Below are 27,284 nucleotides of genomic sequence, written 5' to 3' on the forward strand. Positions count from 1 at the left end.
CTTATAAGATATTTCTCAGCAAAGTGCTACCTGACTCATGTTGGGGGTTAAGCCGTTCATCCGTCAATGTAGTGCCACTTTGCTCATGAATATTAGTGACCTGTCATTGTTCTTGATCCCATCTGGCTCAAAGGCCAGCTGACATGTGCGATATACAGAATAGAATAATAGTCAGTTCATTTTCTCAGAGTCGGGATGACTTATGCAAACTTCAGACATCCCAAATTCTTTGAAAAGCAACAATAGGTCAAGGTTTATGAATGCAATTATTTAAGAGTGGACAACCGACACAATTTTTTTTTTGTTTCCTGACATCAGAAAAACGTTTTATAGCATCTAAAATACCCAAACGAAATACGGTACCTATATGAGAGGATGATTGAGTTGTAGCAAGCATACCTGGCTCTCTCCATGGTGTCCTTCGCCAGGTAGATGTACCAGTAGACCAGATTGAAGAGGCCAAAGGTCAAAGGGAAAAGAATTCGGGCATACTTGTCGATGGGACTAGTACCGGCCAGCTGCGGTATTTGGGGGAAAGCTGAGCCCTGCTGAAGGAATATCGGCACGGGGGGTTCCTCGGCTGGTTCGCTGGGGCACATCGAGTGGTTTCTTCTCTTCAAGCCTTCTTGAGCGCTTGTGTTGCAATCCTGGCGAGGAAAGTATATGACGTGATTGTAGCACTTCGGTGATTAGAACACAATGTCACGTACAGTGATACCTTGGCTTACGAACTTAATTGGTTCCCAGACAGAGTGTGTAAGGCGAAAAGTGTGTATCCCAAAAAATAATTTCCCATAGGAAACCATTAAAATGAGAATAATCCGTTCCAAGGTCCCCAAAGAACATAATTTTGTACTTTCTAATTTTCTAAGCATTAAAACTACACAAAATATACCTTATTTTATGTATAATAAATGTGTAATGGTATTATAAATAAAGAAAAAAACTGTACTATACAATAAAGTTATTTTATTTACCTTTGTGACAGTCGTTGATGGCTTGACGGAATGGAGTGGCCGATTTCATCAGCATTAAACACTTGATGAGGAACACAACCTTCTTCTTTCACCATCTTGAGGAATGATCCCTTGTAGGTGCTTTCTCTGCGATAATTTAATCTAGTTCCTCATCAATTGTGTTCTTCTTAGCTAGGTTGACAGCTTTTTGCATCAAGTGTACAGATGGCTCGTGTGGGTTGTTTGTGGAGCCTTATTGATGGGATATTTTAACCTTCCAATCCACACTGTGCCTTTAAACCATCATAGTTGAAACTCTCTCACTGTCGTCTGCCTGTCTCTTTAATGTTTAAACGATCCCTGGTAGTTGCTTTCTCTGTGATAATTTTATCTAGTTCTTCATCAATTCTGTGACTGTAAAGTGACCTTGAGAGTTTTGAAAGGCGCTTATAAATGAAATGGATTATTATTATTAATTGTGTTCTGTTTAGCTGAGTTGATAGCTTTTTGCATCAAGTGTACAGATGGCTTTGTGGAGCCTGATTGATGGGATATTTTAACCTTGCAGTCTCCACTCTGCCATTGAACTATCAAAGTTGAAACTCTCTCACTGTCGTCTGCCTGTCTCTTTAACGTTTAAACTACCTCTCCTCACTGATGCGTTTTTGACCAATCACGTGGCTTTAACCGAAAACTGGGGACGGGGAATAGAGGACAAAAACAGCTGCCAACGGGCTCGTTCGCGAACGACACATCACTCATTGAGGCAGCTCCGTGTGTATCCCGAAAAAAGTTCGAATGCCAAGGTAAAGTTTTCATATATTTAACGTTCGTAAACCGAAAAGTTCGTAAGCCAAGGGGTTTGTAAACCGAGGTATCACTGTAGTATTTTTCTGATTCCCACGGGAGCTTTTTAATGGCATGCAAACATGCTTATAGAAGACAGCAGGTAATTTGATGAATGCCCATAGGATGCGAGCAGATTCTGCAGTGCTGTAGTTCTTCTTGCACTGAGTCTATTTTTAAAACATCTAACCACGAGTTCTACGCGTGAGACAGATCCCAAGAGAATGCCATCTTTGCTTACTGTAGTAGCATCAAGCACTTAGACACGAATGAGGTTGTTAGAACATGCATATATTATTGTTTAAAACGAGAGTCAACATCAAAATTTTCAAAATAAGAATATGTTCTAAATACAGTAAAGTCTCGTTATATCGATATCGGATATATCGATAGTCCCGGTTATATCGATACTATTTCTATGCACGCACGGAGAAAATTACATGCAAACAGGGTCGGATATATCGATAGTCCCGGTTATATCGATATTTTTTCGGACTCCCTTGAATATCGATATAACGAGACTTTACTGTACATTATAAGAAAATAAAACAACAAAATACAACAAAATAGAATAACTTCAAATACAGTAAAGTCTCGTTATATCGATATCGGATATATCGATAGTCCCGGTTATATCGATACTATTTCTATGCACGCATGGATAAAATTACATGCAAACAGGGTCGGATATATCGATAGTCCCGGTTATATCGATATTTTTTCGGACTCCCTTGAATATCGATATAACGAGACTTTACTGTACCTAAATATTGCATTCTGATTAACTAATACTAACCCTGCCAGATATGTGGAAAAATGTGTGACCGAAGAGGAGATTTATGGATGTTGTCAAAGAGGACATGAAGGTAGCTGGTGTGAGAGAAGAGGATGCACAAAACCGGGTTAGATGAAGGATACTGATTCGCTGTGGCGACCCCTGAAGGGTAAAGCCGAAAGGAAAAGAAGAAGAACTCTAATTTCAGGGCCCACAGAATATTGAGTTTTTGGATTCCATAAACATTTCATGCATCTTAAGAAACCGTAGACTTTCTTTTTTCATTAGAAAAAATTTAATTACCTAAATTCAATGGGTCTGAAGTTATATGAGCTTGAAATGAGGGTGGCTGTCGAGGGTGGCTGTCGAAAATACAATGCATATTGATTTATATAGCGCTTTAACAACAGTTGAAGCTGGAACAAAGCGCTAACATGGAAAAAATGGCAATGCTGCCCCCTCGTGGAAGGGAAAAAACATTGCTAGAGGCCATGGCCGGCGCTTTATCTGCACCCAAACATGAAAAAAACATACATATTGGTTTATATCGTGCTTTAACAACAGCTGAAGCTGGAACAAAGCACTAACAGAAAAAAAGGGACATTTTCCTTATGGAAAATATTGCCAGCTGGTCTGGTGAGCACTTTATCATCACCCAAGCAAGAAAAAATAAAATAAAAAATCAGAACTAATTCGGGAACGGCGTTCTAATCGATCAAAATCATCCTTACCTGTAATTAGAATTTCCACTCCCGCCCTCAAATTCCCAACCCCAGTACAAAGGTAACCCTGAACTCACCAAAATAATATCTTCATCATCGCTTGCTGTGGCTAAAACTTCAAGCTTATCTTGTCGGGCTTTTTTCCTCTTCAGCTGATTGGCCTGCAGCGTAGCAAAGTAGTTGACTGCCGCAAACTCGACGAGGGCCGACGCCACAAAAGCAAAACATACGGCGATGAACCAATCCATGGCTGTTGCGTAGGCCACTTTGGGGAGGGATTGGCGGGCGCTGATGCTTAGCGTGGTCATTGTTAGCACAGTGGTGATGCCTGAGGGGGGTGGGGGAGGGGGGGTGGAAAGCAATGCATATTCTGTAAATCTATCCCTTTTACAAATATATGCTCACAGCAAGTTTTCAAAGCGTAAAAACTAAAAACTATGTGTCAGCGATGTTCCATCGGACACTGTGGACAAAGGCTCGAACCCAGAAAGATTGTCTTTTACTGCCGGCAGGAGACGCAGCCATTCATGACAGACCCCTGAATTCTGCAGCCTTCTGCTAAGCTATTTATTGAGAGTACATGCAAATTAAAGTGATACATTAGTAAAACATAGTTTTCTTGATTAGAATACCACACCTCTTGAGTTCTAAGCACGAACAGCTGTAAGTAATAAAACATTGTCTCTTCCATGAACTGATAAATGTGTAACCTGGCTAATGAGCTCTTCCTGTGAAGGAGTTTCAAGTCGGAAATTACTCCGGTGATAAAGGAGTTTCCCAAGTCCTAAATTCTGTCCAAGTCCAGATCTCCTAGGTCACAGGTGTCAAAGTCAAGGCCCGCGGGCCAAATCCGGCCCGCCACATCATTTTTTTCGGCCCGCGAAAGCAAATCAAACTTGTTAAATTCCATGATGATTGCTCAAATATGAGCCAAAATGTCATATTTTTGGATGTCAACCACAATAAAAGTCATTATTCTTGACTTCAGATTTGAAAACGAGTTATTCATTAATTTGCTGTGTGCTCTATATGTAATATTTGAAGGGATTTAAACATTCTAATGGGTTCCCCAAATTCATAACGGCCCTCGAGAGGAAACCATAACTACAATGTGGCCCGCGGCAAAAAAATGACTTTGACACCCCTGTCCTAGATGAAGATGCCAGTTTAACACACTGTGTCTGTTGACCTCAGATTGACCCCAGGTTGTCTGTGCTTCAATTGTGTATTCGAGTCACACATGTTCCCTAAGCATATAACAGCATGAAACTTTTAAATATGATAACTTCTTCTATTACAATAGTTATGGATATGTGGAACTGTCGCGGCTTGGAATTGAAGCGGATTTACGTGGGACACGAGATGAGAGACAATCTCTTTTCGTCAATGGATGCTACAGCTTCATGTTTGCTTGCAACATTTAGTTTAAAGCAGACGTGCACATTTCACCATGACGTCCCTGATCCATTGGCGAAAAGGATGCTTTGATCCTCTACTCTAACATCTAGAACTGCTGAAAGTGTTTAAGATTGAATGTGTCATTGTGTTGTCACATTATTATTATTACAGTAAAGTCTTGGTATATCGATATTGGATATATCGATAGTCCCGGTTATATCGATACTATTTCTATGCACGCACTGAGAAAATTACATGCAAACAGGGTCGGATATATCGATAGTCCCGGTTATATCGATATTTTTTCGGACTCCCTTGAATATCGATATAACGAGACTTTACTGTATTTTTTTTTGTTTTGTTCTTTTGGATTCAATATTGCGCCACAAGAGTGGCTGCCTTTACAGCAGCTCCTGTATTTTCTTTTTCTGCTTCTTCCTTTCCTTTCTTTTGACTTTCATCACTTTGCTGCTGTGAAATGTAAATTTCTCCACTGTGAAACTAATAAAGGCTAATCCAATCCAATCCAATCTAATCTATTCTCCCGCCTCAGAAAATATCATTGGGTAAATTTTGTTCAAAGGTCAAAGTATTATAACACTGTCAAACATTCTGCATGTAATTCATATCTTCATCTTTTGCTGTGAAATGTAAATTTCTTCACTGTGAGACTAATAAAGGCAAATCTAATCCAATCCAATCTTTTTCAGCATTAAGGGACCAAAAATAAGAAAGTTGCTTTCGTCAGTCCATATATATCAATCAGAATTTGACTTCGCCATATTTCAAAATCAGCACTGGCTTCGAAACGTCCGACACCTTGAAAGAAGTACAGCCTTTTCATCGATGGACCACTCCTGTACGACTGAGACCTTACACAGACGTTCATTGTTCAGAGTACTTCCGGTTTTGTGTTTCAATGGTTCGTTAAACAGTGGCATCATCAGCTTTCTAATCAAACACGCACACATAAAAAGCGTTGCATTTTAAAATCAGAGTAAAGGTGACACACCGGCGACTGTACGCGCTGGGACAGATTCCTTATTGATCCAGAAAGAGACTTGTGACAGCACGACAACCATGATAAGCGGAATATACGTCTGGATGAGGTAGTATCCCAGTTTCCTCTGGAGATGGAAATGGACCACCTGCACGGAGTAGTGACCTGCAAGATAAACAGCACGTGTGAGAAAAGCAGCCCTGAGGGACAAGGGAGCCAGCCAGTGCACAATCAATGCCCTTGACTGCCCTTGAAACAAAATAGCTGCTGGGACATAGCATCGAATAAAGAACTGCTCATGTATCTAGCTAGCTAGCGTTTAGCTATCTAGCTGGCTAGGTAGCTATCTATTAGCGACTGTAAAGTGACCTTGAGAGTTTTGAAAGGTGATTATAAATGAAATGTATTATTATTATTACTGTATCTATTAGCTAGCTACCTAACTATTTATTTGCTATCTATTAGCTGTCTAGCTAGCTACGTAGCTAGCTATCGTTTAGCTATCTAACTGGCGAGATAGCTATCTATTAGCGACTGTATCCTGTGACTGTAAAGTGACCTTGAGAGTTTTGAAAGGTGATTATAAATGAAATGTATTATTATTATTATTACTGTATCTATTAGCTAGCTACCTAACTATTTATTTGCTATCTATTAGCTGTCTAGCAAGCTATGTAGCTAGCTATCGTTTAGCTATCTAACTGGCGAGGTAGCTATCTATTAGCGACTGTATCCTGTGACTGTAAAGTGACCTTGAGAGTTTTGAAAGGTGATTATAAATGAAATGTATTATTATTATTATTACTGTATCTATTAGCTAGCTACCTAACTATTTATTTGCTATCTATTAGCTGTCTACCTAGCTATTTAGCTAGCTATAGTTTAGCTATCTAGCTGGCTAGGTAGCTATCTATTAGCGACTGTATCCTGTGACTGTAAAGTGACCTTGAGAGTTTTGAAAGGTGATTATAAATGAAATGTATGATTATTATTACTGTATCTATTAGCTAGCTACCTAACTATTTATTTGCTATCTATTAGCTGTCTAGCAAGCTATGTAGCTAGCTATCGTTTAGCTATCTAGCTGGCTAGGTAGCTATCTATTAGCGACTGTATCCTGTGACTGTAAAGTGACCTTGAGAGTTTTGAAAGGTGATTATAAATGAAATGTATGATTATTATTACTGTATCTATTAGCTAGCTACCTAACTATTTATTTGCTATCTATTAGCTGTCTAGCAAGCTATGTAGCTAGCTATCGTTTAGCTATCTAGCTGGCTAGGTAGCTATCTATTAGCGACTGTATCCTGTGACTGTAAAGTGACCTTGAGAGTTTTGAAAGGTGATTATAAATGAAATGTATTATTATTATTACTGTATCTATTAGCTAGCTACCTAACTATTTATTTGCTATCTATTAGCTGTCTAGCAAGCTATGTAGCTAGCTATCGTTTAGCTATCTAACTGGCGAGATAGCTATCTATTAGCGACTGTATCCTGTGACTGTAAAGTGACCTTGAGAGTTTTGAAAGGTGATTATAAATGAAATGTATTATTATTATTACTGTATCTATTAGCTAGCTACCTAACTATTTATTTGCTATCTATTAGCTGTCTACCTAGCTATTTAGCTAGCTATAGTTTAGCTATCTAGCTGGCTAGGTAGCTATCTATTAGCGACGGTATCCTGTGACTGTAAAGTGACCTTGAGAGATTTTAAAGGTGCTTATAAATGAAATGTATTATTATTATTACTGTATCTATTAGCTAGCTACCTAACTATTTATTTACTATCTATTAGCTGTCTAGCTAGCTATTTAGCTAGTTATCGTTTAGCTATCTAGCTGGATAGGTAGCTATCTATTAGCGACTGTATCCTGTGACATTAAAGTGACCTTGAGAGTTTTGAAAGGTGCTTAGAAATGAAATATATTATTATTATTATTATTATTATTATTATTATTATTATTATTATTATTATTATTATTATTATTATTATTATTATTACTGTATCTATTAGCTAGTTACCTATTTATTTGCTATATATTAGCTATCTAATAGCTGTCTAGCTAGGTTTTAGCTAGCTATCGTTTAGCTATCTAGATGGATAGGTAGCTATCTATGAGCGACTGTATCCTGTGACTGTAAAGTGACCTTGAGAGTTTTGAACGGTGCTTAGAAATGAAATGTATTATTATTATTATTATTATTATTATTATTATTATTATTATTATTATTATTATTATTATGGTATCTATTAGCTAGCTAGCTACCTAACTATTTATTTGCTATATATTAGCCATCTATTAGCTGTCTAGCTAGCTATCTAGCTAGTTATCGTTGCCCTCGCTGGCCCTCGCTAGCCCTCACTAGCCTTCGCTTTCGCTAACCCTCGCTACCCTTCGCTAGCCCTCGCTAGGCTTCGCTAGCCTTCGCTATCTTGTCAAGAGTCCTAAATGTTCAGCTCTCAGTGGGATAGAAGCTGTACTTTTTGAGACTGTAAGTATTGTTTCTTTCACACGTTGGACATTTGAAAGAGATGCCCATTTCACGGTAAGATCAGAGCATTGTCATCAAATGGTGAGTAATTTTACTTTATTTGAATGTTGCTATACCGGTGACCATTTTGTGTTTGGGGGGGTGGGGCTTTATCAAGCATTTTCACCTTTATTAAATTCAATGAGTTGCTTGTTCTGTAGCCACAATTCTTGGCATGCTACCAAATTAAGTGTACAATGCACAGCACTGTAAGATTAATTTGGTTAATTTGGTTGGTCTTGGTTTGAGGTTGGCATGGTGGAGTGCAGTGGACCAAAGTGCATGGAAGAGGGGGGTAAAACCAGGGAACAGAGAGCCTCATGGTGAGAAGTTTGTCACATTTTGGTTTGCGACCAATTGGTGGCACCGTAGGACCCTGCCTCCGGCTGCACAGGTGTGCAGTGGCAGTTAAAAGGACTCCCGGCACGACCATTCAGAGTCAGGTCATTGTTTTTTTTCATCCTGTCAAGTTTCATCTTGTCATGTTTTACTCTTGGTTTTGTTTGCTACTTTGGACCTTTCTGTTTTGATGACTTTGTTGTTTGAGATTTTGTTCCTGCTGACTTTATTTCATACAATTTGTCAAATATACCCTGCTCCTTCCTCTTGCCTGCTTTTTTGGAGTCTACAACAAACAGCACCTTGCAAATTGTGACTAAGTTAGTCTCTTGAAAATAATCCAGATCCCTTGTGGGGTATAAAATACATTTCGTACTGAATACCATAATTGTGATTAACAACCAGGATTGCAGTACTGATCAAAATGAATGTGTCATAATACTGAAGCCCTAATGATGACTATCTATTTATCTGTTGACAAAGGTTCTGTTATTGTATTTTATGAAAATTAACTAATACAAAATATTTGCATTTAACAAATACAAAATATATCAAAAAACAATGACATTATGTGTGTGTGTGTGTGTGTGTGTGTGTGTGTGTGTGTGTGTGTGTGTGTGTGTGTGTGTGTGTGTGTGTGTGTGTGTGTGTGTGTGTGTGTGTGTGTGTGTGTGTGTGTGTGTGTTTTCACACCTGTGTTGGACTTGAAAATCTCACTGGACAATGTCTGTCCCACCAGATCATATTGCAAAAGGCTCATGGACTCTTTGGGACAGTCGACAGACTTCACAGGCCCTTTCCTCCAAGTAAAAACTATTTCACTCCTGGTGTAGGCATCTAAAAAGTCATTTTTTTAGATAAAATGTTATAACCCTTCGATCCTTCTATCAATTATAAGAATTTATATCATGGTACTCACAGCTTCCGAATCTAAGAGGACAAGCATGACCATCCATGGGGAAGTCCATAAGATTCATTGGACACTCTGAACTTATTGTCAGTCTATAACAACACATGAGATAAATAATTTCTACATTGTTAAAAATAAATTACCCACCCCATTATACGCACACTGTCATCATCACCTCATTGTATAAAGAACAGTCCCATTTTGCATAATGCGAAAAAGCTTGTTCGGTGTAGTCATGTTGTGGGAAATTGATTTTTTGGAATTTCGGAAGAAGGTATCCGGTGTCCAGATCTTGTCAACCATAAGGTTGTTCAAACGCAGGATTTCAATGGGACCTTCGAATTTGAGCCTCTCGTCAACCCACATCTGTCTAAAAAACATATCCGTGGTGTATTCCTGGAAAAAGAATAAAAAGTAAAATACGTGCACACACACACACACACACGCACACACACACACACCAAAGATTATTTCAAAATTATCTCCTTCCAGAAACAAGACAACAGACGCAACGTCCTCCATTTTGGATCATCATGAGTCAGTCTATAGAGGCCTCCCTCCTGGACATGTTGACATCTTGATTTACAAGTCATCAGATTTACAAGTCATCATTAATGGCATCATAGAGATGTCTGATTCAATCAAGACGTATTATGCAATTGCAAAATTTTGGTCGTACCATCTCAACATCTGACACAGGTCCAAAACTCGTGACGAAGATGTCTGTTTTCACCTCAGTGACACCACCTGCAACAGAAACCAACATGTACATGATAGAGAATAGACAGAATAGAAGTTATCATATTTAAAAGTTTCATGCTGCTGGCCGAACACAAGGCCCACAATGGAAACACAGAAAATCTGGGGTCAATCTGAGGTGAACAGACACAGCTGGTTAAACTGTCATCTTCGTGTCGGAGATCTGGCTTTGGAGTAATTTAGTAACTCCTTCACAGGAAGAGGTCATACGCCAGGTTACAAATCAGTTCATTGAAAGGACAACCAACTAAAATGTCTATGTTCTTTTGTTTTATAGTTGTTGGCGCTTGGGATGTCCAGGGGCGTGGTATTCAAATCAAGAAGGCTGTGTTTTACTAATATATCACTGAAATTTGCAGATACTCTCAATAAATTGCTTGTCAGAGGGCTGCAGAAGTTGGGCGTCAGTCATGAATGGCTGCTTCCTCTGCCGCCAGTAAAAGACAATCTTCCGGTGTTCGAAGCCCTGTTCAGTGTCCGACCAAACAAACATCTCTGACATTACTAAAAAACAAAATGGATGTTTTTTTTATTCATGATACAGGTATTTCTTTAATTAGAATACCATAGCTCATTTATTATGCATAAAATAGGGTATATTTTGTGTAGTTTTAAGGCTTTGAAAATTAGAAAGTAGAAAATTATGCTTTATGGGGACCTGGGAACGGATTATTCTCATTTTAATGGTTTCCCATTGTAAATTAATTTTTGGGATACACACTTTTCACCTTACACACTCTGTCTGGGAACTAATTAATTTCGTAAGCCAAGGTATCACTGTATTTCTTTAATTATGATACCATAGCACATTTATTATACATACAATAAGGTATATTTTGTGTAGTTTTAAGGCCTAGAAAATTAGAAAGTAGAAAATTATGTTTTATGGGGACCTGGGAATGGATTATTCTCATTTTAATGGTTTCCTATGGAAAATTAATTTTTGGGATACTTTGCACACTTTTTGCCTTACACACTGTCTGGGAACCAATTAAGTTCATAAGCCAATGTATCAGTATTTTTCTCATCTCATCTCATTTTCCGTACCGCTTATTCCTCATTAGGGTCGCGGGATCAGTATTTTTTATTATTATAATAACATAGCACATTTATTATACATAAAATAAGGTATATTTATATCCCTTTATGTTTATATATAAGGGATCATTCCTCAAGATGGTAAAAGAGGAAGGTTACGTTCCTCATCAAGTGTTTAATGCTGAGGAAACCGGCCACTCCATTCCAACAAGCTATCAACAACCATCACAAAGGTAAATGAAATGACTTATTGTACAGTACAGCTTATTTCTTTAATTATAATAACATAGCACATTTATTATACATAAAATAAGGTATATTTTGTGTAGTTTTAAGGCTTACAAAATTAGAAAGTAGAAAATTATGTTTTATGGGGACCTGGGAACGGATTACAGTGAGACCTCAACTTACAAACACCTTATCTTACAAACTTTTCGTCTTAAGAACGTCAAATTTATGAAAATTAAACCTTATAATAAGCACTATTTTCATAATACACACCCACCACGGCTGGCGGAGTGATCTTCGGCGGAAGCACATGACCGAACAGCGCTCCAGCTGGCGCTACTTTCCACACCGCCTCTCATTGAATGCACACGTCGATCGCCTACTTGGAGCTTTTTGCTGATAATTTTACTATGATGGGACCAAAAAAAAAAACCCACCACAGGCTCGTGTTCAGTCCAAGAAGACACAAAATAAAATCACCGCCGCTGAGAAGAAGGAGATAATTGAAAAACACGAACGAGGTGTGCAAACACACGGCTATGCTAAGGCAACCATTGCTCCCATTCTCCGGAACAGAGAAGCCATCAAAGGTGCGTCTGTTGCAAAAGGTGTTTCCGTGCTCTCAAAGCGACGGTCTCGGGCAATCGAAGAAGTTGAACAACTTCTGTTAATTTGGATTCACAAAAATCAGCTATCCGGCGACAGCGTGAGTAAAGCTATTTTATGCAAGAAAGCACGGCTAATTCACGCCGATATCGCCATGCGCCAACCTGAAAGTTCGGCGCTTATTGAGGATTTTAAAGCCAGTAACGGATGAACATCTGAGGGCGAGGAGGAGAAGGCAATGTTGGCAAAGTGGAAGGATGTGCAGGCTTTTACCGAACAGTTCCATCCAGAAAAGACTGGCTATGACAATCATCAACATGATGAACGATAATGTGATGCCTCAGCTTTGATAAAACCATACAAGTCAGAAAGCAACAGATGTAAATTAAGAGGTTTTTAATCAGCAAAAATGATGAGGAGTCTCCAAAGAAAAAAGAAGAGAAGTTAAGTTAGCAACAGTCCTTATGGAAGGTGACTCTCCTTCCATAAGCCATCAACGACCATCAAAAAGGTACATAAAACTTTATTTTACAGCACAGTTTATTTATTTAATTACAGTCCTCATGTAATGTGCCTCTCTTTGTGACTTTATGGTACAATCCAGTCAGTGTATTTCTTTCATTACAATACAATAGCACATTTATTATACATAGAATAAGGTATGTTGTGTGTAGTTTTAAGGCTTATTTAGTTAAAAACTATATTTTATGGAAACCCGGGAACGGATTATTCCCATTTTAATTTAATTCCTATGGGATTTTTTTTTGGAGGTACACACTTTTCGCCTTACACACTCTGTCTGGGAACCAATTAAGTTCGTAAGTTGAGGTCTCACTGCATTCTCATTTTATTGGTTTCCTATGGGAAATTAATTTTTGGGATAGACACTTTTTGCTTTACACAGTCTATCTGGGAAGCAATTAAGTTCGTAAACCAAGGTGTCACTGTATATGTGAAGAAAACACTTGATTTCTACACAATTTTTACTTTTTGAAATCATTTATAGCATTCCTAAGAAATCACAATGACTCACAAGCCCTTTTAAAAACAGACTACTCACGTGGTCCTTGGTGTATCATGCATTATTTTTGGATTGTGGGGAAAAAATGCAACTTAAATGCCAGAGGCTCATGACTAAGAGGCTAATGTGTTACCACGATACCACCTAATGTTGCGCCTGGCGGATAACGTTTCTTGCAAACATATCAAGCGTTATCTCCAATTTTCTTGTGAATATTAGCAAAATACCTCCAGATCCAGGTCGCAGTCTATTGTCATAACCATCCAAAAGTCGATCCAGAATGCGAGTGATGTTGTCTGAGTAAATCTTCTCGTTTATATTCACATTCCCGAGGCTTAAAAGAGATACACGACAAATCCAAACACGTTATGTTTATCTGAAGCATTCTTTATGTTGGATGAGGCGAGGTCCTACCTTATACCAAAGAGAAAGACAAGAATAGAGTACAAGAAAAGGTTATACATCTTGAGAAAAAAAGTTACAATCCTGCTGAAACTTCTGTCGTCTCAAATTTGTATTAATTTTTGACGGTCGTCTTCAAGTCGAGGTGATTTTTAGTTGTGCATAAAGGCAATCATGGGGACTTCAGGAGTAATCCAATTAACAGATTGCTAAATCCACTCCTTTTTTAGATCAGATGTGTATTTTGTTGTCTTTTCCTATATGTTAGTCAGTATGTCGCTGACTCACTGAATGACGCGGCTAAAATGCGTTATTAAGATTAAAATGGACTGTATCTCTACTTTCATTAATTTTCCCCCAAAATGGCGGTGCTGTTCGGAGACACTAGATGGCCCTGTCACGCTACACGGTACCGGAAATGACATCTTGTATTGTCAAACGAAGAAGAATCGGGGGCGTGGCAACACAACAAATTATTGAAGACGATCAAATTATTCTTTGATTGCCCTGCGGGGTAAAAATACAAATATTCGTCATTTTTCATTGCAATTAAGAAACAATTCTTGTGAATTAAATGTCGGTGCACTTCGACGAGAGGAGCGGGCTGATTCCCTGTCAGACGAGCTGGGGCTCGTGGAGCCAAACCATGGAGGAGGTATTCATTGAAGTCAACGTGCCCCCCGGGACGTCGTCAAAAGAAGTCCAGTGTCATTTGGGAACCAGAGATGTTGAACTGAACGTCAAAGGGACAGAAATGATCAAGGTTGGTTTGTGTCATTGTGGGAATGAACGATTGTACTTGAATTTAATAGGTACGCTACAGTGACCTATATTCCACTCGCAGTCGTATATCATTGCATTTTTGAAAAGTACGTAATCGTTTTTCATGGGATTTTCCAAGCTATCCATTTTATGATGACGTATTACACGTTTCCCACCATGCTGGTTCTTGAAATTTCCGAATACAACAACGAGAAACGGGGAAAAAATGGATTGAAGTTTACGCTCTTTTTGCGAACACTACTGTTTATAAAGATGAGTAAGTTGTATTTTTATAACTCATAGAAGTGGTAGAATGTATTTTTTTCTCCATAACTGCCAAGTTTCGCGCAGAGAGAAGCATTAGCATATATATTTCTAGAGCTCGCAATTTTCTTTCCTAGTATTCAGTGACAGCCATTTTTGATTTCTGACGAAAATCTGCCTGCATTCGTTCGTTGATATTTGCTTATTTATATTTTTAATCTTGTGTTTTCTGTTCTTGTCTAGAATTTCAAACGCTTTCCAATGGTACCTTACTCGTTAAGATCTGCCATAAATTAAGGAAGTTATGATAGTTTAAACTGTAATAAAGAACTCAGTCACAGATTTTCATTGTTTCAACTGTGTTTATTACAGGTTTATTACAATTACAGGCAGAAAACCCCCTCATACAGTAAAGTCTCGTTATATCGATATCGGTTATATCGATAGTACCGCTTATTACGATACTATTTCTATGAACGCAAGGGGAAAATTACATGCGCGCAGGGTCTGATATATCGATAGTCCCTGTTATATCGATATTTTTCGGACTTCCGGGAATATCGATATAACCAGACTTTACTGTATTTCGAACATTCAAAATTCCATTATTTCCCTCATTATTTGTCATAGAACAATAATGTATACATCCTCTGAAAGCTATTTTAATGAACTTTATTATGGTGTTAGAAAATGTGTGATGAATTATTATTGAAAAATTTTGTCACATCCCTAAATTTAGTGTGGTCGGATTTTAGCCCCTTCACCAACATTTTTTTTGTGTGAAAAACGTTTCTTTTTCACATTACATCACATCACATTATTATTTTTTTTAATTCATCTTCTGTTTGGCATCGTTGATGCTGGCTATGACAAGTTTGTAAATTCTGCCCAGTTTGTTCCATTAGTCTCGACCAGTACAGACTCAATGATCATTTTATCAATAAAATGACTGAAAGGACAACCGACAGAGGGTTTTTTAACTGACATCAGAAAAATGTTTTATACCATCTAAAATACTCAAAACACGCAGAGATATTTTTAGTCAAATGCAAAACACCAATAAAAATGACTTAAAGTGTCCAAAATCTGCAAAAAAAATTGAGCTGCGAATTGGGCATTTTCATAAAGTCCCGCCCCCTGTTCGTGACGTCACGCCAAAAAGACGTCTTGGTTTATCATCGGTTTATGCGATGAAATAGTTAAAAAGTTGTTTTCTAGACTTTGAACGGATTAAGATTTTTTACATTGATTTTAATGGAAAGTGCTGTTTCGGTTGTTCAACAAATCGCTTTTCGAACAGGTTTCTGAAACGGATTATGGTAGAAAACTGAGGTATCACTGTATATATATATATATATATATTTTTTTTTTCTTTTAGAAGTTGTCGGCCACCTGCGCTGAGACGTTTTGAAAGTTGTACACCCGAAGTAAATGTTGTACGCCCCGGGCCTCCGGGCAGACGTTATTTCAAACACTGTCATATCTTTTGACAGGGCAAGTTGTTTGGTGCAACTGTGTCGGATGAGGCAACATGGACCCTTGGTAGGTTTGTTATTTATTATTTTGATGTATACCCTGTGTTTTATGAAAAATTTGCCTTATTGTATCAGTGACGTTTAATGAAAGAATACACAGCAGTTCACAATGTTTCCCCTCATGAGTAATTACGCTAGACACAAACTGTCACCTTTTATGCCCCCACGTAAAGACTCCAACGCGAAACACCCCGGTAGAGTAATCTGGAAAACCGAAGAGCTGGACACTTGTGCACAGTTCACAGCAGACTCTAACCGGTATTGAGGAAACCCCCCCCCCCATCATATAGACCCAACTCACGCGAGAACAAGTGGCCAGTTTGTCCTCGCTAGAGATGAGTCATTTCTCCCCACTCCCTCAGCCTTGGGACCAGGTGCTCCAGTAAAAACATGTTGGGTATGATACATTGTCGGGCGTATTTGAAAATGAGCAGTTCATGCAGGAAAATACAAAACATAGATAAGTGTGGAACAAGCGATAAAACAAGTGGTACCTGGTGTTCATGATCAGTGTTAGAGAAATACAGAAAGTGGCAAACAAATTGTATAACCATATGGGTCATCTCAGGACACCAATAAAAATTTCGTCCTTCACCCCCATCTCACTCGTCATCATTCATTTTGATCCACAGAGGACAAATGTCTCATTCGAATTGTGTTGATGAAGACAAACCGAGAAGCTGGGAATTGCTGGAAATCTTTGTTAGAGGGGGAATACTGTGCCAATGCTTGGGTCCAGGATCAGATGCAGAGAAAGCTCACACTAGAGAGGTTTCAACGAGAGGTTGGTTGCTCGGATTTTTTTTATTCTTATTTCCTTTCACCCGAAAAAAAAAATGATCTGAGAACAAATTTAACACCTCTATTCCAGAATCCGGGATTTGACTTCAGTGGTGCAGAGATTTCAGGAAACTTCGCTGGAGGTGGTCCGGATTTTTCCAGTTTACAAAAGTGACCTGTACCAAAATCCCATATTGGGGGGTGTCAGGTTGGTCTAATGAACATTAGTGTTGGTTTTACAGCACACTAGACCTTTTGGTCCAATAATGAAAAGTCTCAGTTCCCTATGTGAAAATATTTGATAAAAATCGGGCCATTAACATAGCTGCCAACTACTCAATTTTTGATCTAATGAGTACGGTTTTCATTATCCCATTCTGGGTTACGGTATATAAATGAAAACGACTGTTTTTAAATGTAGAACAGACAATTGGCACAGTGCTACCTGTGCTTCCATTCGAAACTGAGGACTCCGGTTCTTTGTACTGATGGTTAATTCTTTAATGTGATTTAAAGGACAACCGACGTCTCCGGACAAGTTGTGTCCATAATTTGTAAAATGGCTTCAAATGACTTCTACTGAGCGTATTATAATAAGATTCCACCGCATATAGCTATATTTTCCGTTTTAAGACTCGCGCTGAATATTCAGGAAGTCTTGTTTTTGAGTTGGTGACGAGTCTGTACGTGACGTCACGAAAGGACCGCCCCATGACCGTAAAAAAGACGCATTGTAGCAGTCCTTCCATCACGTCAATGTATTTTGCTGGACTTGTTTGGTCTGGGGACCTCGTGTTGCACCCAAAAGCCGCCAGAAGAGGGCGTCCAAGCGCCATATAAGGAATTTATCAGCCTGTGGAAACGGAGGTGGCTACAGGATGTCGCCATTTTGTGATACGATTATGAATTGATACGCAAGGACTTCTTTAATCGATTGCAAACTTTATGCTTTCCTCTTCAGAACTACTTGAATCATGTTCATAACTGGATGAGTAACAAGAAAGCATCTTCTCCGAATCTGAAGCCATTGTTTTGAATCTAGAGCAAGGTAAGACGTCCTGGCGTGATGTCACGAACAAAGGGGCGGGACTTTCTTAAACTCGGCATCTCCGAGGTCATTTTGAAGTAGTTTTGGGACACTTTAACTCATTTTTATTGGTTTTTTGCATTTGACTAAAAATATCAGCCTGCGTCTTTTGGGTATTTTAGATGCTATAAAACGTTTTTCTGATGTCAGTTCGGAAACAAAAAAAAAAAAAAAAAATCGGTGTCGGTTGTCCTTTAAGTAACGAAACGCGGGAAGTAAAACCTCTGCCAACCTGTACCGGAAGTGACAACAAACTAATGTAATGAATGTCAGGAAAATAAAGCACAGCCATCTGCTGGTCAACTATGGGATATCAGTTATAAACAAATGTTTCAGTAGCATTTACACTACCTGTTAGCTTCCTTTAGATGAATTGCGCATTCTATGGGTCATTCCTGAAATCGAGTCAAGTTATCATCGTTTTTACCATTGTCATGTAATGGCATCTGCCAGATGATAAAGCAACAAAAAGTGTGAAATCTAAAAGAAAACTACAGTAGTTTCGTAAGGAATACTCCCAAAAATTTCCAGCAGTTCGACTTTGCTCAAGAAAAAGTGAAAATAACGCTAACTGTATGTATCAGCAAGATGTTTCTAACGGAAAGAACCAACATTACACTCACAACTTTTCAATAAAGTTTTATTGAAAGGTACAAGTCCATTTGTAGATTGTGTCTTCAGTCCTTTTGAAATGTATTTATTGGAACAAATAGTGACACCTCTCTTACTACACGAACAGCAAAGGGAACTGCAGTGCAAATTCCAAAAAGAAAAATCACATTTCAACTGTAATCAGAAAGAACATGTGGCATTTCACGCTGTGCTAATAAATCTTCACTTCTGTATCCACTTTGACAATACCTTCAACATGCTTTATTAGTGAAAAAAAAAAGAAATATCACCTTGGGTAGGAGTGTGCATTTAAGACAGTTTAGCAACCTAGGGTGGAAGTTAAGGATTTTGGGCCCGATTTCTTGGTTCCATACTTTTTGTTTCGCAAAATCCTTCTCCCTCCTCTTCCACATGGTGGACTGAGGACCTAGGTGGTTCAATACTTATTAGCTTAAAACCAGGAACCCGTTTCCAGGAAATACCAAAACACCTTGGAACGGATTCAAAACGAGAATATAATCGCACTCACACAACACCCTTGGATGGATAACTGAGCACAAAGAGCTGTGGCTAATTTGCTGCTTTTTGTTATTGCATGAAGAAAGATTTCTCACTTAAAGAACGCCATCTCACAGATGAGGATCTTTAAGAAAAAAAAAAAAGTGAGCTAAAGTCACCTACCGCCAATCACAGAGGTGACAAAATGGCGGCGGCTAGGACTTTAGCAAAGCGACTCGGGTATGGTGGGAAGGTGAGTGATCTTGTAGTAGCTGTGCTTTAGCTGGCGAGCGGTTCTTCCCGAAATGGTCCAGCGAAGCCTTTGGCCGTTCGGCCTGGAGCACTTGGCGGTGGCGTATTCGGCAAGGCATTTACCCACCAACTCACGCACGCACACTAGATCGCCATCTCGGATCTGTTGACCAATCAGAAGAATGATAATAAATAATAATAATACATTTAATTTCTAAGCGCCTTTCAAAACTCTCAAGGACACTTTATAGTCACAGAATTTTTTTTTGTGCGGGTGAGCGGTGGCAGCCATTCGCGCCAACGTTCACTCTACCCGGAAGACATCTGTCTTGATAAACCCAATGCATTGAAAACAAATGTATGCTGACGTTCGCTGAGAAATACAATACAATAAAATAAAATATAATAAAATAAAAATATGAAAAAACATAAGAAAAAAACTAAAATACAACAAAATAGAATAACTTAAAATACCTTAAAATAAAATGCATAAAAATACATGAGAAAATAAAACAACAAAATAGAATAACTTCTAAAAACTTAAAATAAAATACATAAAAATACATGAATTTAAATTACATTAACTATAAACATTAAAATACATTCTAAGGAAATAAAACAACAAAATAGAATAACTTTAAATACCTTAAAATAAATTCACTATAAACGTAAAAATACATTCTAAGAAAATAAAACAACAAAATAGAATAACTTTAAATACCTTAAAATAAATTCACTATAAACGTAAAAATACATTATAAGAAAATAAAACAACAAAATAGAATAACTTTAAATACCTTAAAATAAATTCACTATAAACGTAAAAATACATTATAAGAAAATAAAACAACAAAATAGAATAACATAAAATACCTTAAAATAAAATACATAAACATACATGAAATTAAATCAACTATAAACATGAAAATACAGTAAAGTCTCGTTATATCGATATCGGATATATCGATAGTCCCGGTTATATCGATACTATTTCTATGCACGCACGGAGAAAATTACATGCAAACAGGGTCGGATATATCGATAGTCCCGGTTATATCGATATTTTTTCGGACTCCCTTGAATATCGATATAACGAGACTTTACTGTACATTATAATAAAATACATGAAATTAAATAAAATTAACGGCAAGTCAAAAGTGGGAAAATGCCAATGCAGACATCCACCTTCCACCAAAAAGTGATCATTGTTTTTCATTCATTTCCAAAACCGCTTTATCCAAGCCGTCTTTGGCCAGTAGGCAGGGGACAACCTGAACCGGTTGCCGGCACACAGAAAAACAACATTTCAACACTCTCATGAACACCATGGGACAATTTGGAGTGTTCCATCAGCCTTTCATGTATGTTTTGGAATATGAGAGGAAACTGGAGGACCCTGAGAAAACCCACAAAGCCCCGGGGGAGAATATGCTAACTCCACACAGGAAGGCCGCCGGCCCTGAATTGAAGTCAACATGCTAACCGCTCGATACCTCAGCTTACGAACGCTTTAGATCACAAAATTTTCACCTTTCCGCACTAGTTTTCGGCGGACGAACCAAACCACACACCGCCACGGCGTCTGGCGGACTAGTTTCCCACAACCCCTTTCTTTGAGTGCAGACGTGGTTTCTTATCGAGTGGAGTACTTTTGCTATTATGGGGCCAAAAAGACCCACCACAAGCTAGTGTTAAGCCGAAGAGGACACAAATGGGCTACCTAGCTAGCTATCTATTAGCTAGCTATCTAGCTAGCTAGCTATACATTTGCTTTCTAGAAGCTATCTATAAGCTGGCTACCTCGCTAGCTATCTATTAGTTATCTATTAGATAGCAGCTAACTTTCTCTCTATTTGAGTTCTTCAGGGTTCAGTGAACGCTGGCGCGTGTGGTTGCCGCTGCTCACCCATAGAAAAACTTATCCTGTGACTGTAAAGTGACCTTGAGATTTGAAAGGCGCTTAGAAATGAAATGTATTATTATTATTATACTTACGGTAAGTAGCTTCTGCAGATTTTCCATAGCCTCGGAGAGTTGGTTCCGTTCCTCTGGGTCATGTTGGTCCTCGACCTCAATACACAGGAGAGCCATGGCAAGCGAAGATGGCTGGAGGCAAATCAGAAGAGACAAGAACACTCATTTTGATTATTGATATTGATATTTGATTTATTGATTATTATTACTTTTTTTCCCCGAAGTAATGACAGGCCAGGCTGTTAGCCTTGGTTGCTCTGAGTCACGTCCTGCCCAAAATGTTGTACGACAACGGTGTCAAAGTCAAGGCCCGGGGGCCAAATCTGGCCCGCCAAATCATTTTATTCGGCCCGCGAATGCAAATCAAACTTGTGAAATTCCATGATGCTTGCTAAAGTCTGAACCAAAATTTCAAATTGTGCCATTTAAATTTTAACCTTGCAGTCTACACTCTACCTTTGAACTATCAAAGTTGAAACGAGTTCAAATTTCACTGTTTTCTATCCATTTTATCACTCTCTCTCTCTCTCTCTGTCGTCTGCCTGTCCCTTTAAAGTTTAACGCCTGTAGCTTCATACATACACATTTTGAGTAATAACTGTTGACTGTTAGTACAACAAGGTGCTGACTATGCCTATGAGAGCCTAATATAGTTCCCGCATATTATTTCATTCAAATTAGTAAAATATAAAAAAGGTATTTAACATTGACCAACAATTACATATCAATTGATGTTACACAGAGTACAGTGATACCTTGGCTTACGAACTTAATTGCTTCCCAGACAGAGTTTGTAAGGCGAAAAGTGTGTATCCCAAAAATTAATCTCCCATAGGAAACCATTAAAATGAGAATAATCCGTTCCCAGGTCCCCATAGAACATAATTTTCTACTTTCTTATTTTCTAAGCCTTAAAACTACACAAAATATACCTTATTTCATGTATAATAAATGCGCTATGGTATTTAATTAAAGAAATAAACTGTAATGTATAATAAAGTCATTTTATTTACCTATGTGATGGTCGTTGATGGCTTGATGGAATGGAGTGGCCGGTTTCCTCAGCATTAAACACTTGATGAGAAACATAGCCTTCTTCTTTCACCAGCTTGAGGAATGATCCCCAGTAGGTGCTTTCTCTGCGATAATTTTATCTAGTTCCTCATCAATTGTGTTCTGCTTAGCTGTGTTGATAGCTTTTTGCATCAAGTGTACAGATGCCTTGTACGGGTGGTTTGTGGAGCCTGATTGATGGGATATTTTAACCTTGCAGTCTACACTCTGCCTTTGAACTATCAAAGTTGAAACTCTCTCACTGTAGTCTGCCTGTCTCTTTAATGTTTAAACCACCTCCCCTCACTGCTGCGTTCTTGACCAATCACATGGCTTTAACGGAAGACTGGAGGCAGGGAATAGAGGACAAAAATGAGTCAGCTGCCATTTTCTTGTTAGGAGAACGGGCTCGTTCGCGAACGACACATGACACATTGTGGCACTCTGTGTGTATCCCGAAAAATAGTTCATATGCCAAGGTTAAATTTTCATAAATTCAACCGAAAGGTTCATAAGCCAAGGGGTATCACTGGATGTTGTTAGCATATGAGAGCAGAATGAATGGCACCTACCTTCATTTTGGAGAAGACAAAAGAGCAGTGACAAGCTTTCAATTGAGTCTCCAGTCTCTCAAGAATCAGTTTCTTCTCGCTGTATAAAAACAACAACATATGTAAGAATTTTTAATATTTCGACTCAATTCCAACCATCAACTCGTCATCACCTGTCTGCGCCGAGTTGCTCAAGGATATAGCTGTGAAAGAGGCGAAGGAAACGGAGAGCCGTGGGAGCCTTGACCTTCCAGTTGAGTTTTTCTAGAATGATCTTCTCCATCCGCATCATGTCCGAAACAGTGAAACGGTTCTGACTAATGCGGATCAGGTCATTGGCAAGAGGGATGTTCTTATTCTCTTCTGAGGACTTCACGGCAATGTAGAAGCAGCAGAGACCCACGCAGGACAGGTGCTTTGGTTGAATCTGGACAGGAGAGAAAAAAATTGAAAGTCATTCTGATATTTCAGTGACAAGCTTGACAATGGTGGAACAGAACCACACAAACCTTCATGACCGAGAGGAAGCGATCGAGCAGGCTGATGGCCAGAGAAAACGTCTCAGAGCTGAAACCAAAGAACCTGCTCAGAGTGAGCAAATCCTTCACCTCCAGGTCCCTCAATCTGCTCGTCATCCTCAGACCATTGTCCGAAGCGCTTTCAATGATCCTCAGACCACTGAGTTTTGGTTGGTACCGACCCTCCAGGTCTGTTAAGGTCTTCAGCCGGATTGCAAAAGGCAATGTTGCGGGTCCTGTCACTGTGTCAATCATCTGTGTGCACAATGGCCCAATAAGTTAGGAACACCTTGAAGATGAAGCTGACTACCTAAAAAATGTATTGTCAAATGCTATTATTTTGTAAATATACAGTTAAAAACTAATTTTCAATAAGATTTGGACATTCTCTGGAATAAACTACGGACGCTCCCCAACTTACGAACGAGATACATTCTGAACGGTCTTTCGTAAGGTGAATTTGTTTGTAAGTTGCTTCAGTGCTATATTATGTATGGAATATATGTTTATCGCTTGTATAAGTGTGTTTAAGGTTTATATAGGTATGTTTAAGGCTTGTATAAGTAACATGTATTGGTTTGTACTGAAAAATAAACATTTAAGAAAATATATGCTCTATAAAGACATGTACAACTCGACAGAATACTACATACGTTACAGCAAAAAAGTTCATATGTAATGTTTGTAACTCAAATGTTCGTAAGTAGGGGAATGTCTGCACAATGATTTGCTTTTATGTTCAACTGATATTAAATTGAATACAGTACAAGGACAAAGTACCGTATGTTCAGGAATATAAGGCGCACCTTCAAGCGAATGACATTTAAAAACGTTTTCCATACGTAAGGCGCAATTGATTTTGAAAATACAGTAAAGTCTCGTTATATCGATATTCTCGGGAGTCGGAAAAAATATCGATATAACCGGACTATCGATATATCCGATCCTGCGGCATGTAAATTTTCTCCTTGCGTTCATAGAAATAGTATTGTAATAAGCAGTACTATCGATATAACTTTACTGTATATTTTCTTTTAGATGTGCCTGATAGTGCAGAAAATACAGAATTTTAATGTTCAAAATTATAAACTTTAATAATAATACATTTCATTTATAAGCGCCTTTCAATAGCTATCTAGCTCGCTAGCTAGCTATCTATCTATCTGGCTAGCTACCTAGCTAGCTACCTATTTGCAATCTATTAGCTACCTGTCTGGCTGGCTATCTATCTTGCTGGCTGGCTATCTATTAGCTAAATAGCTATCTAGCTAGTTATCTATTAGCTAGCTCACTTTCTGTCGAGCTCACTTTCTGTCTATTTCAGTTATTTCATGGTTGAGTGAATGCTGGCGCATGTGGCTGCCGCTGCTCACCCGCAGAAAAACTTATCCTGTGACTGTAAAATGACCTAAGGCGCTTAGAAATGAAATGTATTATTATTATGATTATTATTGTTATTATAAAACTATCAAGGTCACTTTAGTCACAGGATATGTTTTTCTGTGGGTGAGCAGCAGCAGCCAAACGCGTCAGCATTCACTCAACCCGAAAGTAACTCAAATGGATAGAAAACTAGCTATCTAGCTAAAAGATAGCCAGCTAGATAGCTAGCCAGCCAACTAGAAAGATATACAGCTAGCCAGATACATAGCTAGCTAGCCAAACAGCTAGCCATCTAGATATATAGCTAGTTCGGTAGCCAGCTAAATAGCAAATAGATAGCAAATAGATAGCTCACCTAACATGATTTTTTTATGTGGTAAGTAAAATATAAAACACTTTGTTTTTAGCAAATGATCATTGACTTGGAATTTTATGGTTGCAACGTGTTCCCAAACACAGAAAGCTGTCAAAAAAGACGAAGTTGAGGAATGCTTATCAAACACTCGCTCACTTGTTTGAGCGTTTAAAGGACAACCGACGTCTCCGGACAAGTTGTGTCCATAATTTGTAAAATGGCTCCAAATGACTTCTACTGAGCGTATTTTACAATGATTCCGCCGCATATAGCTATATTTTACGTTCTAAGACTCGTGCTACATATTCCGGAAGTCTTGTTTTTGAGTTGGTGACGAGTCCGTACGTGACGTCACTGAAGGAACACCTCTGACCGAAAAAAAAGGACACATTGTCGCAGTCCTTCCATCACGTCAATGCTTGTTTGGTCTGAAAACCTCGTGTTGCGCCAGAAGAGGGCGTCCAAGCACCATATAAGGAATTTATCAGCCTGTGGAAACGGAGGTGGCCACAGGATGTCACCATTTTGTGTCTCTTTTTTGGGTGAGAGATTTTCCCCCAATGTTGCCTCAAAATGGCACGGAATAAATTATTTAATCGATTGCAAACATGTATGCTTTCCTCTTCAGAACTATTTGAATCATATTCATAACTGGATGTGTAACAAGAAAGCATATTCTCCGAATCTGAAGCCATTGTTTTGATTCTCCAGCAATGCAAGACTGTCTTTGAGTGACGTCACGAACTGGGGGGTGCGACTTTCTGAAAATGCCCAATTCGCAGCTCAATTTTTTGCAGATTTTGGACACTTTAAGTCACTTTTATTACTGTTTCGCATTTGAATAAAAATCATACTGCGTGTTTTGAGTATTTTAGATGCTATAAAACGTTTTTCTGATGTCAGTTAGGAAACAAAAAAGTGACGTCGGTTGTCCTTTAAGGTTGCCACCCACTGACCTACTTCATGAGTTATGTTTCACAACTCTAACTCACAACCTGCCAGCCAAATTCTACATCTTCTGATAACAATCTTGTTTGCGTGACAAGTCTGCAGCAGACCAGACTTCTCCGTCAAGTTATTTCGGTGTCCTTTTGCTACTCAGCAACTGTTAAACTGGGCTCAACTTGATTTGAGGGGGGCGGGGGGGTTAATGCAAATTGTTCACCGGGAGATGTTATAAAAACTTTCTTCCTATCAACTTAAATATAACAATTTAGGGTCGCTGACTGTTGTGTTCGATGAAAATTTGAATGTTTGACAATCTTGTAAAGTGGGGGTGGGGAGAGGGGCGTGAATCAGTTAGGCCGTTCATGACATGTCCGGGCATGTCGTTAGCTGACACAAAGCTAAGCAGCAGTGCTAACACAAGGCCCGGTAACAACAACAACGGAACCAAGGTCATGTAACACGACTTCGAGGTCGTTATTAGAAACGAAAAATACAGAAGAGTAACGACTGTTTAAAACTACCAAGGCGTTTTGGTAATAAACAAGCAACTAAACGTACAGACGTTAGCTGGCGATAGCTAATGCCAATTTTCAACGAATATGTTTATACAACACAACGATCAGCAGAAACTTTCATATTCTTCATCATTTGAGCGTTTAAACGATTTCATTTATTTCTTCTGTTGACCGGTGTTAACATTTGGATCGCTTAAACGAATAAGGGGAAAAAATCCTGCGTTCTCTTACCTTGGCTCAAGTTACGTTGGTTGTTCAATTTAAAATAAATCTGTTGGAATAAAAGTGGGTGAATTTAGTGTAAATCACACTCCAAAAATGTGAGTATGGATTTTTCTATTAAGAAAGTTTTAAGCATAGATTTTGTATCTGTCTGTCTATGCACACCCCCGACCCCCGAGTAAGGCGACGGGGAAAAGGACAGATTCGGGAGTTAATATCCCTTAAAACCAGGCCCATGTCCGAACACGGCGAGTTTTCATTGGTCATTGATTGTGACGTATTTTAATTCTGTAATTTTATTGGATAGTGTTCTTGTCTATCACAGGTAAGCCCCGCTCTTTCTTGCCAGGGAAACCAATCGCACGACGGGAAGAGAAAAGTCGCTTGGTGAACGCTGCTTCCTATGGTCGTTTTTTGACTCGGCTCACTAAAAATGA

The 27,284-nt window shown here is 38.6% G+C and overlaps 3 protein-coding genes across 3 annotated transcripts in view; 1 reads left to right on the forward strand and 2 right to left on the reverse strand.

Annotated features, from left to right (window-relative positions):
- The window catches only part of gabra6a (gamma-aminobutyric acid type A receptor subunit alpha6a), a 41,887-nt gene extending 28,052 nt beyond the window's left edge, over nt 1–13,835 (reverse strand). The window contains exons 1-9 of the mRNA XM_089020324.1: nt 13,551–13,835; nt 13,364–13,470; nt 10,164–10,231; nt 9,660–9,880; nt 9,494–9,576; nt 9,268–9,411; nt 5,710–5,862; nt 3,377–3,627; nt 400–647 (exon numbers count right to left, since the gene is read on the reverse strand). Of these exons, the coding sequence (XP_088876450.1) occupies nt 400–647; nt 3,377–3,627; nt 5,710–5,862; nt 9,268–9,411; nt 9,494–9,576; nt 9,660–9,880; nt 10,164–10,231; nt 13,364–13,470; nt 13,551–13,600 (1,325 nt within the window). The 5' untranslated portion in view covers nt 13,601–13,835. The remainder of the gene's footprint in view (nt 1–399; nt 648–3,376; nt 3,628–5,709; nt 5,863–9,267; nt 9,412–9,493; nt 9,577–9,659; nt 9,881–10,163; nt 10,232–13,363; nt 13,471–13,550) is intronic.
- Nucleotides 13,836–13,987: 152 nt separating this feature from the next.
- On the forward strand, nt 13,988–18,930 carry nudcd2 (NudC domain containing 2). Its single transcript, XM_089020374.1, has 5 exons — nt 13,988–14,301; nt 16,058–16,106; nt 16,732–16,883; nt 16,971–17,087; nt 17,841–18,930. The coding sequence occupies exons 1-4, from the start codon at nt 14,113–14,115 to the stop codon at nt 17,052–17,054; spliced, it is 474 nt and encodes a 157-aa protein (XP_088876500.1). The 5' UTR covers nt 13,988–14,112; the 3' UTR covers nt 17,055–17,087; nt 17,841–18,930.
- ccng1 (cyclin G1) lies at nt 18,590–27,047 on the reverse strand. The gene is made up of 6 exons (XM_089020336.1): nt 26,857–27,047; nt 23,416–23,679; nt 23,080–23,333; nt 22,928–23,006; nt 21,324–21,434; nt 18,590–19,491 (listed from the first exon to the last, which is right to left on the reverse strand). Exons 2-6 carry the CDS (start codon nt 23,677–23,679, stop codon nt 19,300–19,302), a joined length of 900 nt encoding a protein of 299 aa, XP_088876462.1. The 5' UTR covers nt 26,857–27,047; the 3' UTR covers nt 18,590–19,299.
- Between the last annotated feature and the right edge of the window lie 237 nt (nt 27,048–27,284).

The sequence above is a fragment of the Hippocampus bargibanti genome, linkage group LG02 (assembly GCF_051943395.1).
Source record: "Hippocampus bargibanti isolate YZ-2025 linkage group LG02, ASM5194339v1, whole genome shotgun sequence".
In the NCBI taxonomy this organism is placed as follows: domain Eukaryota; kingdom Metazoa; phylum Chordata; class Actinopteri; order Syngnathiformes; family Syngnathidae; genus Hippocampus; species Hippocampus bargibanti.